The sequence below is a fragment of the Galleria mellonella genome, unplaced genomic scaffold (assembly GCF_026898425.1).
Source record: "Galleria mellonella isolate WM207_F2 unplaced genomic scaffold, CSIRO_AGI_GalMel_v1 utg83, whole genome shotgun sequence".
Lineage (NCBI taxonomy): Eukaryota > Metazoa > Arthropoda > Insecta > Lepidoptera > Pyralidae > Galleria > Galleria mellonella.
Genome location: NW_026442162.1, coordinates 1,317,728 through 1,331,598, shown reverse-complemented (window position 1 = coordinate 1,331,598; position 13,871 = coordinate 1,317,728). Strand labels below are relative to the sequence as shown.

The 13,871-nt window shown below is 31.9% G+C and overlaps 1 protein-coding gene across 1 annotated transcript; it reads left to right on the top strand.

The window, feature by feature from the left end:
• The first annotated feature begins 6,005 nt into the window (after positions 1-6,005).
• On the top strand, positions 6,006-10,394 carry LOC128202247 (uncharacterized). Its single transcript, XM_052901851.1, has 3 exons — positions 6,006-6,058; positions 7,138-7,288; positions 10,214-10,394. Exons 1-3 carry the CDS (start codon positions 6,006-6,008, stop codon positions 10,376-10,378), a joined length of 369 nt encoding a protein of 122 aa, XP_052757811.1. The 3' UTR covers positions 10,379-10,394.
• Positions 10,395-13,871: the final 3,477 nt, after the last annotated feature.

Here is a 13,871-nt window from a genome sequence, read left to right as displayed (position 1 = left end):
CTTGATAAAAGCTGACAACTTTACTAATGGAAAGTTGTAACTATTACCTATAAACATTGAAACAGAAAGCAACTTTGTCTGTTTGTCTGTCAGTCTGTTTCAGGGGGAGGGGAAGTGATTATTAGTAAAGAGGATAGCTAGATAAAATCTCATTGCTAGTAACATGTCAGGTTGACTTTCACGCGGTTCCTGGAAACCATCATTGTTGAATCTTTTTGAATTAGTCGCGATGGGCCAACTAACCTGCTTTCATCCTCACCTACCGTCCTTCATTGGCGTGGTTGCTTATATCGATAACGCAGACGGGATTACCACTCCATTTTATAGACAGACGTCAGACTATGATACCTGTCTTTTTTTTTTTTAATTTCTTAAAATTAGGAAGTTATTACACAGTTATATCTCACCCTCGAAAACGAATTAGAACCAATTAAGTTCTTTGACAGCGTCAAAACAAGGAAGACGGTGATAAACTGTAACCGCATATTATTATACGTAATTGTACATTTTTTTATAACACAGGGGGCAAACGAGCATGTGGCTCACCTGATGGTAAGTGACTACCGCCGCTCATGATCACCCACAACACCAAAAGCATTGTAGGTGTGCTGCTGGCCTTTTAAAAAGGAATATGCTCTTTTCTTGAAGGTTATGATGTCATATCGGATCGGAAATACTGTTGCTGGAAGTTGATTCCAAAGAGTGATTGTGCGTGGAAGAGCCTAATAAAACGCACGATGGGAGATCGCCACCCGTCCAGATGGTTGGGATGAATCTTTAGCTTATAGCGGGTTGTACGGTGATAAAAATCTTTACTGTTTACTGGTACCTCCCTGGGGTAGGTTATTTTTTCTTTTTCTAAATTCCACTGCCATAGTCGTATTGAAAGATGGGGGGATAGGGTTGAGGGAAGGATTTTAGGATTAGAAAAGGAATAGATATAGGATGGGCCTCCGGACTCCCACACTCACCATACGGAATGTGGTCGCACTAAAAGTACGGCCACTTAGCGTAGGTTATCTGTGAGAGTATGGTACTTCTCCGGTCGAGCCGGCCCATTCATCCTGCAATATCATATATTATTACAGCGTAGCTCTCCCACAATAAACAGCACATAAATAACTGAAATATTCCTTACAAATAATTATAAATTAAAGTATACATATGCTATATTCATTAACAGATACGACTGTATACAAAATTAAATTAATTTACATAAAATTAAATTACATACACTTTATTGCTATGATTCTCAATATAAATAATCTTTATAATAATTATTCGGATTTTTGAACTATCACAACATGTACACATTTTTAATTTTCATATTTTTTTATGCTCCTGGTGTGACTGTATTTAGAATATACAAATGTTTTCTTTAACCCAATTTAAAACAATCTTTTAAAAAACATTTATTACGTAAATATTACATTACTAATGAATTCAACAATACGATATAAAACAATTTAGGTAACCGTAAAGAATTCTTCAAATATTCAAAACTGTTTCATAAAATTATCGTAGAATTATAGGTACCTCTGTGAATAAGCCTAAGTCTATAACTTCCTCATAGAATTCGCTATGAGACGTTACGTCACAAATGACTTTTAGGTCTACGCCGTAGCTGCGCATAGATAAGACCTGCGGGCTTGTCTATTGGTTGGTAGATATGATGACGGGGATCCCCTTTCGTTACGTTTGCGGGGAATTTTGAGACGTCAATGTTCAAGTAATATTTGTTCGGCATTGTCATCTTGGTCCATGAAATCTGTTGGCAAAAAAATAATAAATATATAACTTTATCATTCATCACTGGGGTTGGCAAATATGTTGGATGACGTACCTACCTGATGAAAGTATTGGCTATAAAAATGAAGCATAATCACAGTCATAAATTAAGTATGCTACCTATGGCATGCCCTGGCATGTACGGCAACGTAAATGGCGTGCCATTTGCGTCACCGTTCAATCCTCAGGTTTTAACTAGCTATAGCTTTCGAACTAAAGAAATCTATTTATATAAATATAACATAAGCCTCCCCCTTGGGAGGCTTTGCCAGTGGTTGCCACGCTTGGCAGGTGGATTAGCAAACGCAATCAGGCTTTAAACATGTTTTAAGAGGGACGCTGCTGCCAATCCCTCGCCTTCCCTTAGTCAGCTCTTACGACACCCACAGGACAGGAAGAGGTGGCCTCTTCTATGCCGGGACCACACGACCATACCCCATAAAACAGGATAGCCTAGCACGAAAACCAAGCCATTGATGTGACTGTGTGACACTTATTGTTAACTACAATAGCGATCGGTCCATTTTGTTTTATAATAACATTATATAATAACTAGCTGACCCCATAAACGTTGTTTTACCACTTATTGCGAAATATAAAAATCGCAATTAAAATACAGGGGTTGATTGTAAAACGATGAAAATTTAAAGTTGTATGTATTTTTCAATGCTAAATTATAATAAAATAAAAATAAAAAAAAATGGTTTAAAAATTTAAAAAAAAAAATTTGGGGTGGATCACCCTTATCATTGACGGATATGAAAAATAGATGTTGGCTGATTCTCAGACCTACCCAATATGCACACAAAATTTCATGAAAATCGGTAAAGCCGTTTTGGAGGAGTTTGGTAACAAACACCGTGACACGAGAATTTTATATATAAGATATAATTATAATATATGGAATGTCAAATGCCAATTTAGTAAATTGGCAACAATCAATGATTTGTTGGAGACAGTGGACCCATATCTTGAACACATAACTTTTTGACCTTCCTATGACGTATTGTTTGTAGACCAAATAGTAACATCACGTGGTATAAGAACACTATAATATGTGTTGAGGTTCTACATATAATTTTTCGTATACAGAGATAAATGAGGTTATCATTCTATTATTTTTGTTAAAATTGCAATTAACGTACATCTATTTCCTCAAAAATATATTTATGTCAATATCAAATGCAAGTTTTGCTCTTAATTTTTTTTTTTTCTCTTATAATAATAAGATTTATAAGTGTGGTGCTTACATTATATAGATAGAGTGTCTCCACAAAAATGCTTTGACAAAAACGGATCAATTTTTTCATACAATTTTGCGTGATTTTTCACGTACGATAATTATACTTCTATATTTATTTTGTCTTATAAACTCTGCATCTTTTTAATGCGTAAATACTCATTTTATTTATTAAATAATACGTCAATATATATTGTATGCGTCAGTATATAGAACACTGATAAAAAAACGAGTCAGGTAAATTGAAAATTAGCTGACAAATAGTTGACCGGTTTTTTAAAAGTCGATGCTCTATCTATATAATCTAAGAAGGAGACAAACAGCATATAAATCAGATATTACATTTTATTTTCAGGGGTCATATTTTTCTACTGTTATTATTCTAAATGTAATAGCTATTATGCTGATATTATGTTGTATCCGCTACCGTGGTAAACGTGACAATTCATGGAACACGCACAAATGTACCGAAGTACATCTTTTTTTATTATAGGCACCAATAAATGATATAATATATTCAATACTAACTTGCAGATATCGAGTAATTTGGGTTGTTTTGCTTCGAATGAAACAATTACGACACCAGAAGATGAAATCTTTCAGTGAATTGATGTTCTCGTATATCGTTTACACTTTATTTCAACTTCTAATTTTATCTTCTAAATTTATCAACGACTATCTTGTACAGATTAAAAATAATTTTTATATAGTTCCTTTTGTTTATACCAATGTTTGATAAGTTATTTTAGAAGAATTCGATAAATAAAATAAATATATTTATCTATAGTTACGTTGTAACACAAAGGCATTTAATTTTTTTAACGTAAACATCCCTAAATACGTATAGGGCTTGACCTCTCCTTTAATCTGATAATAATAACATTAAAATTGTTTTGGTAACACTACAGTTCTATTTCTTGTCATAATGACTGGATTATAAATAAAATTTGATTATAAATAAAATTCAATCGCACTAATAATATACATACTTCCAAGTGCTGTATTCTTAATTCTAATATTTTATTTTTACGACCAAACTGATAAACCTATTTAAATCAAATTTAGTCTTTTTAGACTATTATTATTAAAACATCACGTCTTTCAATTTTTTGAAAGACGTGATGTGTTAATAATCATGATCGTTGACTCTTGCTGGAGTTTTAAACATATACAGATATTATTACCAAAACCTTATGGCGTATTACTAGCCATCACAATACGCCTTTTATATAACTGGCCATCATATCCGTCTTTCATATTTTTATATTTCTATTGATCTTATGTTTTTAGAATTTTTGTTTCTAGATGAAGACGTGATAAAAGATAATTAATTAGATTTAAGTAGGTTAGTAAGTTAATTTTTGAAATTTGTTTAGTTCTGTTTCCAAAACTTTTTTCTTCATAAATGTTAAAAAAGTATTATTAAAAATAATATTGAATATAAATGAGATATTTTCTATATGTAGGTATCATCAGAGCCTAGACATGTTTTAATGCTTCATCGATTGCGTTCGAGAAAAGTATTGAACTAGGAGTATGACGGCAACTCTCACAATATGACGAACGATGTATTAAAAATAGACATGTACTATAACTCAACCATTTATTTCTAAATAAATTGCGTGATCTTTTCTATCGTGTCCTAAATATATTCACTGCGCTTAGTGTAAACGTCTGTATTTTTCTAACAATCGTGTAGACCTATTTCAAATGCAAATAAAAGAACTCGGTTCAATAGCATTTATAGGCACTAAACTGTTGTTTTAATTTGAAACACTAACTTGTAAGGGTTTATTGTGCGATCAATAACATATATAATGCACGATGCATATCATCTTGGTGTTTTGAAATTTTTGCAGAAATATTTTTCAGAAACATTAAACATTTATTTGCTGACATTCGAATGAAAAGAATATAAATACAATTTGTTTTAGGAAATCCAAATATAGAAAACACATATCTTTCGATCTTAATAATTACCTAATTTGCTTTCCAATGATTCCACTGCGATGTCATCGCTAACGAAAATGCATTATTTAACAGTCGATTTGGAACGCTACTCTGCCAGTTTTCACGTCGACAGAATGACGTGGCGACTAGTAAATTTATCGTCACGTGTAATTCGGGATTTATGTAAACACACGCAAATTGTAAGTGACTACGTCCATTGTTTACTCGAACGGGAATACGGACTGTATACACCGTTGGCCGATGATAGGTGCCTGCTGGATTATATCGTTTAAATTCTGATACCCTTCTAATCTGTAGTAAGTAACACTAATGTGAGATATAGGTATACTGAGTATTAGAATATTTGTTTGCGATATTTTTAGAAAAGACTGTATTGATTTTTTTATACCACTGAAGTGGCAAACAAGCATACGGCCCACCTGATGGTAAGTGGTTACCGTAACCTATGAACACCTATAACAACACCTACACCAACTAATAGATTAACATCGTATCCTGCTCCATTACTACACAAAAATATTTATAATAGAGATATTTTACCAATAAAATAGAGATAAAAAAATATAATATGGTTTGCTGGAAGAGAACACTTACAGAGTTAAGCTCGCCTGTTGTACACTTTTATTTTGTATACATTATATGTTGTAATTTTTGTGTATAATAAAGAATAAATAAATAAAAAAAAATATTATAAATCAAATATATAAATGGATTGCTATTATAAATCTTAAATATTTTATCCACTTTTCCTTAATGTTATGGCGTTGGAACTAATATATTATACCTATTAATAGAACAGAGCACTTTATCTAATAATTATTTTTAACCTAAAATTTTCGTTATAAAATTGCTGGAATTGGCATGACAACCAATAAATATTATTCGAAATTCAGATAACCTCTGTTTAAAACTGATACATCATAATTCCATAATACAATACCTATCTTTAAAATAATGAAATAATAAAAATGTTATTTATTATCAATTTTATCAAAAATATCACATAATGGACACACACAATAGATCATATGATTTGAAGCCCTCACTTGCAGTACGAGTGTAATCATAAATTATCACAAAGTTTTGTTGGTAATGTTTTTTTTTTCTCAATGAAGTATCAAGATTCTGTTACACCCAAAACTGGGAAAAATTAAGGTGACCATCTATTTTTTGTTCAAAAAGAGTAAACACTTTACAAGTATTTAATAAGTAAAAAAAAAAGAAGAAAAAACGATAAAAACTTTATTTTCTTTTAAAAACATATTTTTCTTCGGAGTGCATTTTTTTTTTTTGCTAAATGAGGATGTTCGTCTAATAATGTAGCCACATCCGAACAGCTTTCATTTTGTATATTAAATTTGACTGTTAAGACGGCAGATAATGGTTTTACAGAAAGTTGTGACTACTCACTGCTCCAATAATCATTCTCTAGTAAAAAATACCGTTTCAACAGCAGCATTAGTGCCTGGATTACATAAGGAAATTTTTATTAAAACTTTTAAATTTTCATGTGGGATATGTTCTACTGAAATTCTAATGAAATTCAAATCACTGTCAAAATAATTTTAAATATTTAATTATAAAAATTGAAATAAAATAATCTAAAAAAATGTTTTAAAAATACAAACAGAATATAAAATTTTACTAATAAGTACTTTCAGAGTACAGGGTTTGAAAAGAGTACAGTTTGCGAAAAAAGAGTAAAAAACTCAGTAAATGAGTATAATTGGTCACCTTAACTAAATGAATTACATAATAGTTTAACTGTATAGATAATCTTTCAATCAAGTCCTAGAGAAAACCACATGACAATTAGGACTCTATCCTTACTTTATATACATGTCTTGTACGTCTTTTTTTTTGTTGCATATTGATTCCGAAGATAATAATGAAATTTTCTTAAGATTTTCTATTTTAATGTAAACCTAAGTTAACATATAAAATACATATTATTCTTTGATTAAGTTCAGGTTGCTTTGGTTCTTTAAAGTTCTATAAAGTTTTGTTGTTTAATAAAGTCTAAAAATACTTTTAAGATCAATCTTTTTATACACTATCTCGCTTAAAGTACCTATCTATACCTATAATATAAAACTAGATATAGAGATAGTTTAGCTCATTGGTATCTTTCTGGGCAGCTATGCGCACCCGCATGTCCAGGCCCGCCTCGAGAAGCACATGGGATCCAACTTGGTGCGGCTCAAGGGCAAGAGCTACATGACCGATGTGGAGGAGAGGATCCGGGCGATCAATGAGGAGAACCTCAACAAAAGAATATCCGCCAGAGTTGTAAGTATTCCGCAAATAGGAAATCTAAAAACAATTCTAAAATATATGTAACTGAAATCTAAAAACCAAATATGACTAGAGAGCTATAATATTTACAATTAGTCATAATAAAACCACTAAAATTGCATGTTACAAAGCAAATGGCATGTGCTGTGCTTATGCATGTACTACACAAAATCATACATACATATATTGTACATCGTCTGCGCAGGTCTTTAAGGTGTTACATACAAACGAAGTGTGAGACAAAGCAATACAAATACACAAAGATGGAACTTTGTTCTTTAGGTTATTAATATTATCTTTTCCATAATTAGCAATTATATGACCTATATACATATTATTATGTCGTTGTTTAATTTAACAATATGTTTATTATGATTATGTATCCAGCACTAAATTACCTAACAAAAAATAATGAGTAACAAAATTAATGAGCAATTATTAATAACATTTTTATTATTATTATTTCAGCCGTTAACTGTCCACTGCTAACCATAAGCCTTCCCCATAAGAGATGTTTTTTATCAGTTATAATATAAAATAGTTGCCACGTTTTGCTGGCAGATTGGCAACGCAGTTAGGCTTTTAGAGATGTTTTAAAAGAGGGATGCTGCTATGCTATGCTACCCATCCCTCGCCCTCCCTTATTCGACTCTTACGATACCCACGGAATAGGTAGGGGTGGCCTATCCTATGCCGAAACCACACGGCAGATTAATTAATAACAGTGATATACATTAAATACAATTTTTTTTTGTCTAACGACTTCGTCTACATGATCGGAATATATTGATATACCCAGATAAAAAAGTAGTGGGTATACATATATATGCATATACACTACTATATGTGTAGATACATTATATTGTATTGCTCGAGTCATTAAGCTGTTCAGATGTAACAAACAACCAGACTCTATTTCACACATTTATAATATTAGCATTGATTATTACTAATGATCGTAATATTAATAAATAAGTAAGTACGAGTTGCATTTTCATTTTAATAATTTGTTAGTCAAATGATCGAAATAATCTTGACTAAATAGCACTCTGCGTTATTCTTTTTAAATAACTTGGACTGGTAGACAATCTAACAGCCTACCTGACAGGAAGTGGTGACTGTCGTCTAAAAATATAGACAGTACCATGGACATCACAGGGTATACTCTCATACTCATGATAGTGTTGAAGTTTTAATACTGGCTGTTGACACTGAGGTTTTTTTAGAACAATATATTATTTTTATGTTTGTTTCTGTGTCAGGTTTTTATAAGACATGTCTCGTATTTTTTTTTTTCACTAAACTTATTATTTTATATCTCAAATACATATATGTTTTATTACTGCATCCTGCTATTTACAACAGGTTATGGGCCCAGCTCTGTAAGTAGAAAATTTTCATAATATTTAACAAGAGTAATTCACCGATCTCCTTTGAAAAATTTAAAGGATGGGTGAACAATGTAGATTGAAAATTTGTTTTGCTTTTACTTTTGAAAATATATGAAAATGTATTTGTGGATATAGTGCAAATGATAGCTTGTAACCTAAAATAAGAAAACGACTGGACGACAAGGAAAAATCATTGATTTGTGTTGAAAAAGTTTTTTTTTCTCATCTCATGAGAGCTAAAACTGCAAATCAAGTTTGGAATGCTCTGGAAGGTGCATATGATGACAAAGGTCTTGGTATGAGATTGAAGACGTTACGTAGTCTTTGTTCAATCGAACTGGAGGACTTTGTTGATATGGAGGCGTGTGTCGATCAAGTTTTGTTGTATGTTCTACAGTTAGCAAGTACGAATAAAACTATCGATGATGAGTTTCTTTGAGCAATTATGCTGCAAGGTTTACCGTTGGAGTACGAATCCATGACCATGGCACGTGAGCACTCGGGAATTGTAATATTAGTTGGTTTAGTGAGGACTAAATTATTACAAGAAAAGCGTTGGACAACTCGTGGTGAATCGAATGAGTGCTTGTTTTCTTGAAAGAAAAGCACTTCAGCTTCGAGTACATCCGGAACGAGTGACGCGTAAAGAGACAAAGATGAGTTAAAGAATGCGAAGCAGACTTCTTATCATAAGAAGGAACCGTGGTGCTGGAAGTGTAGACAAAAAAGGCATCTTAAAAAAGATTGTCGCAGTGAAAAGAGTTTTTCTGGAAACTGTGTTTTGTCGATATACGCTGCTAGTGAGGATACAGAAAGTTCGTTGCAAATTAACTCAGGAGCCACAAATTATGTGACTGAACGTCGTGATCTGATGAATAATTTCATATCGCGTAATTGTTTAGTGGTGAAAAAGGCTTCGTTTACCGAGGCGGAGTATATAATATTATTGGAGGCGGTAAGAGAAGCGGTGTACGTCCGTGTCTTACTCTCCGAGCTGACGGGGCATATTAACGCTATCGTATAATATTGCGGCAATCAGTCAGCGGTCAAACAGTTGCTGGTCAACATCCAGGATTAAGAGGGCGAGTTGAAGTTTTAATACTGGCTGTTGACACTGAGGTTTTTTAGAACAATATATTATTTTTAAGTTTGTTTCTGTGTCAGATGTTTATAAGACATGTCTCGTATTTTTTTTTCACTAAACTTATTATTTTATATCTCAAATACATATATGTTTTATTACTGCATCCTGCTATTTACAACAGATAGCCCTTATGCGTTGCCTTTCCTGAGAACTAGGGCATGTCTTCGAAATATATAGCTATATTCCCATATCCTTTTAAGGACTAAGGCATTGTGCTTCTGAAACATAAAGTTTACGGCTGTATCCCTTCAAACAAAAACACACAATTATACAAACACAGATAATTCACGGCGCAGACACAACTAGGTATGAGCTACCTACGCAGACTACAACAAAGTCTCCTAATAAAATTAAAATTAAAATCAAATGTCCATTCGTCGACAGCTAGATGAAATGGAAAGGTTGAAACGTCTCATCCTAGTTGGGAAAACACCTCTGAAGGAATGCCCGCCTGAACTATACCACCACCCCGTCTTCGTGTTTTGGCGGATGGTAACCCGTGAAGTCGCCAAAGCATCCAAGAAACGAGCTGACGCATTAGATAGATAGATAGATAGATATATCGTTTATTTGTTTGTTACTAATCACACACAACATGTACATAAGAATAGATAATATATAAAACAACATAAGATTTATAAAATTGCATCACAAAATTGTATTAGCATCACAAAACACTGATCAGGTATCAATATTATATTTTTTGTAACTGTTATTTTCTTTTTGTAACACAGGGGGCTAACGGGCTAACCTGAAGACCTACCGTCGCAAGTGTGCTGCCGGCTTTTTAAAAAAGAATATGATCTTTTCTTAAATGTTACGATGTCATTTCGGTTTGAAAATACTGCTGCTAAAAGTTTTTTTTTATGCAACTTAGAATAGAATCTGACGGTGGTGACTGGTGGAAAGTGGTAACTGTCGCCTATAGACATGATCATAACAGAGTATACTGTTTCACCTATGATACCCCCCATGTGTTACCATTTCTGAGGACTCTAAATTATATATGTATATCATATTCCTAATTGTAATTAAAATAAAAACAGTATTTTTAATAAATCCTATAAATATTATATATGCAAAAATTTGTAAGGATGGATAACTGGATGGGTATTTATTACTCTTTAATGCAAAAACTGACTAAGAAATTTGAGTGAAGTTTAATACATGAGGAACTTACATCTTAAATTAGCATCTAGGATATTTTATATAAATACTCGTAAATCACGTGGGTAATGCCACATGAAATAACTAGTGTAAAATAAAAATTAAATATGTATTCCAAAATAAATAGAATATAAATATAAAACGTTCGTATCTGTCATCCGCGAACATCATTAATATATGTAATATTTTATTCGGTTTATTATTTTTAGTCTATGGATGAAGAAGCTGAAAATGAAGCAGTAGAAGAATAAAAGTCTTACGGTGAGTCGAAATAAGTTTTCCATACGATTTTAAATTATACCAAAGTCCATATACAAATAATACAAAAAAGATTATACTGTATCAGATTCAAAACTCATCCATTAATTACTGATGAATGCGTCTTGAGTCTTCATTCTCGATTTCATTGTGAAGTAACAAAGTTGAATATGCTATAACACTTTTGTTTTCACGAACATTACTCGCAGTTAAACCGCTTCATACAGGATTATATCTAGTTTTATCTGACCTCTGTAAACAAATGTGCTCGTGCCATGCTCTGAATAATCTATGGACCTATGCCTTTTACACCTCATATATCATGTTTACATTGCTGCCAAATTTTTGATATCGCTAAAACAACAACGATTATTCTTATTTTTCTTACAATTAATGTAGAAAATGATTATATATGTAGATAATTTTGCACATTAAATAACGGCATTACATACAACAGTATATTATATATTATAAATATACTTATAATAATGTACTCATATTTAGGTATACTATTTTTTTTTGTGACAGCGTTACGCGATTACACCAATTCCGAACCGATTTTCACAATTCTTTTGAGATCGATTTTATTTGAGGTTTATTCCTGTATTAGTATTTTAATTATGTAATGATTGAAGCTATCTTTTTTTTGTGAAGCAAAAACTGTTTGTTGCGAACCAAAATCTATATAGAATTTATATTCTATATAGATTTTGGTTTACTTTATAGTATCTAGGGAATATCTCGTCGTATTGAAGACGATTCTTTTCTGTAAATCAATATATGAAATGAAATCACTTCACAAAAGGGCATGTTTTTAAATATATAAGCCATTCTGTGGGTCCTGTGGCGCATTCTCGATGACGCATTTATCCACTCATAAACACACTGTTCAACTCGCTCACGATTGTCGGAAATCAGGTAAAAAAAAAACATAAAATCATTATTTGAATCTGCTCTTTTCGGTGATGTGATTATGTTTTATTGAAAATACTTATTTATAGAGTTAATTGAGTCTAAGCTTCAAAACATTTTTACAGATAAAAATGCTTTGTTTTCTTTTAATGAAATTCAATTTGAAAAAAATTGCCTGGTCCTATCGAGTGTACAATGTGTAAAAAAATATGAAATAATATTTGAAGCTTAAGAAAAATTTTTGTTATTATTTTAAGATCACTGAATTAAGTGTTATCTTCCAGAAGTTTATATCACTGGTTATTTGATTACAATTATTTTGTTTAATTCCACTACCATTAGTTTGTACCATTATAATGTATGTATATACCTATTTTGCCGTATGGTCCTAGCAGAAAACGGACCACCCCTTCCTTCCCCGTGGGTGTCGTAAGAGACGTGTAAGGGAGCTTAATAGCCAAGGGATGGGTAGCAATGTCCCTCTTTAAACATCACCAAAGACTGACTATGGTTGCCAACTCACCTGTCAAGCGGTGTATGTTAGCAGTAAAGTTTTCAACAGACTGGTAATGGCTGAGATGTTGATAATGACGTACCTATTAGTAATAATGGTGGTCAATCTTCTAATGTTGGCAGTTGCACACATACTCATAATGGCGGAATTAAACAAAATAATTCTAATCAAATAACCACAAATTATTTGTTTTCTCTCAATTTTTAATCGTCTTCAAAAAGGTGGTTCTAACTTCGACATTAATTTTTCGTATGTACTCTACGTGATGTCTCCGCTAATTGTGAATTTACTTCACTTTAATGCTAGTTTTATTGTTTCCAAATTAAATCCCATTGTGCTGAAAAGAATTAATATATTTAACAAACATTATTAATTTTATTTTTCGGACTGTTGAAGAACTCTATGCGTTAGCTGACAAGATTATTGGCACCAAGCGTTTGTAATGTTTTTTTTAATTATTAAATATTTATTAATGAATAATTAGAACATATATGTGATAATCTTATTTGTTTAAATTTGAGAATATGCTCATGTATGTAGATAAATATCTTTATCTATCAGTATTTGAAAAGACTGTAAAACGTATAAAATGTAGTGAAAGTAAGCGAGACTGTAATTTTGTACCAATTATATGTTTGCTATTTTTTTTTTGAGAATTTTTATTAAATAAAAAATCTTATTATTATTGGAATTTATTTTGCTATTAAAAATTAATTATTAAAATAAGTGACAATACAAGACAGTTCATAACATAGTATAAAGATTAATATTGCATATAAAAGATCAAGATTACGTATTAGATTAGAATTACGTAGATACGGATTAAAATAAGCGGACGGCCTGACAGTCGACAAAATAAATTTTTTACTAGTTTGAAATGTAACCCTAAGAAAATAAGTATGTTACGAAATTTGAAGGAACTTGATAGAAGCTGACTACTTTACTAATGGAAAGTTGTACTTAACTATTACCTATAAACATTGAAACAGAAAGCAAGATTGGCATTACTATAATATGCAGTGTAACTCTGTTTCAGAGGGAGGGAAAGTGATTATTAGTAAAGAGGATTGCTAGAATCTCATTGTTAGCGACTTGTCAGGTCGACTTGTCAGGTCCTTATCAGGTCGATTCGTCCTTGCAACCATTGTTGTTAAATCTTTGCGAATTAGTTGTTATGCGCCAACTAACCTG

What these genes read in the sequence shown, in the direction of transcription:
- LOC128202247 (XM_052901851.1), top strand. Translation starts at nt 6,006, where the DNA reads ATGGACACACACAATAGATCATATGATTTGAAGCCCTCACTTGCAGTA. An exon ending in CCCTCACTTGCAGTACGAGT is followed by an intron (nt 6,059 to 7,137) that starts GTAATCATAAAT and finishes CTTTCTGGGCAG; the next exon opens with CTATGCGCACCCGCATGTCC. An exon ending in AAAGAATATCCGCCAGAGTT is followed by an intron (nt 7,289 to 10,213) that starts GTAAGTATTCCG and finishes ATTCGTCGACAG; the next exon opens with CTAGATGAAATGGAAAGGTT.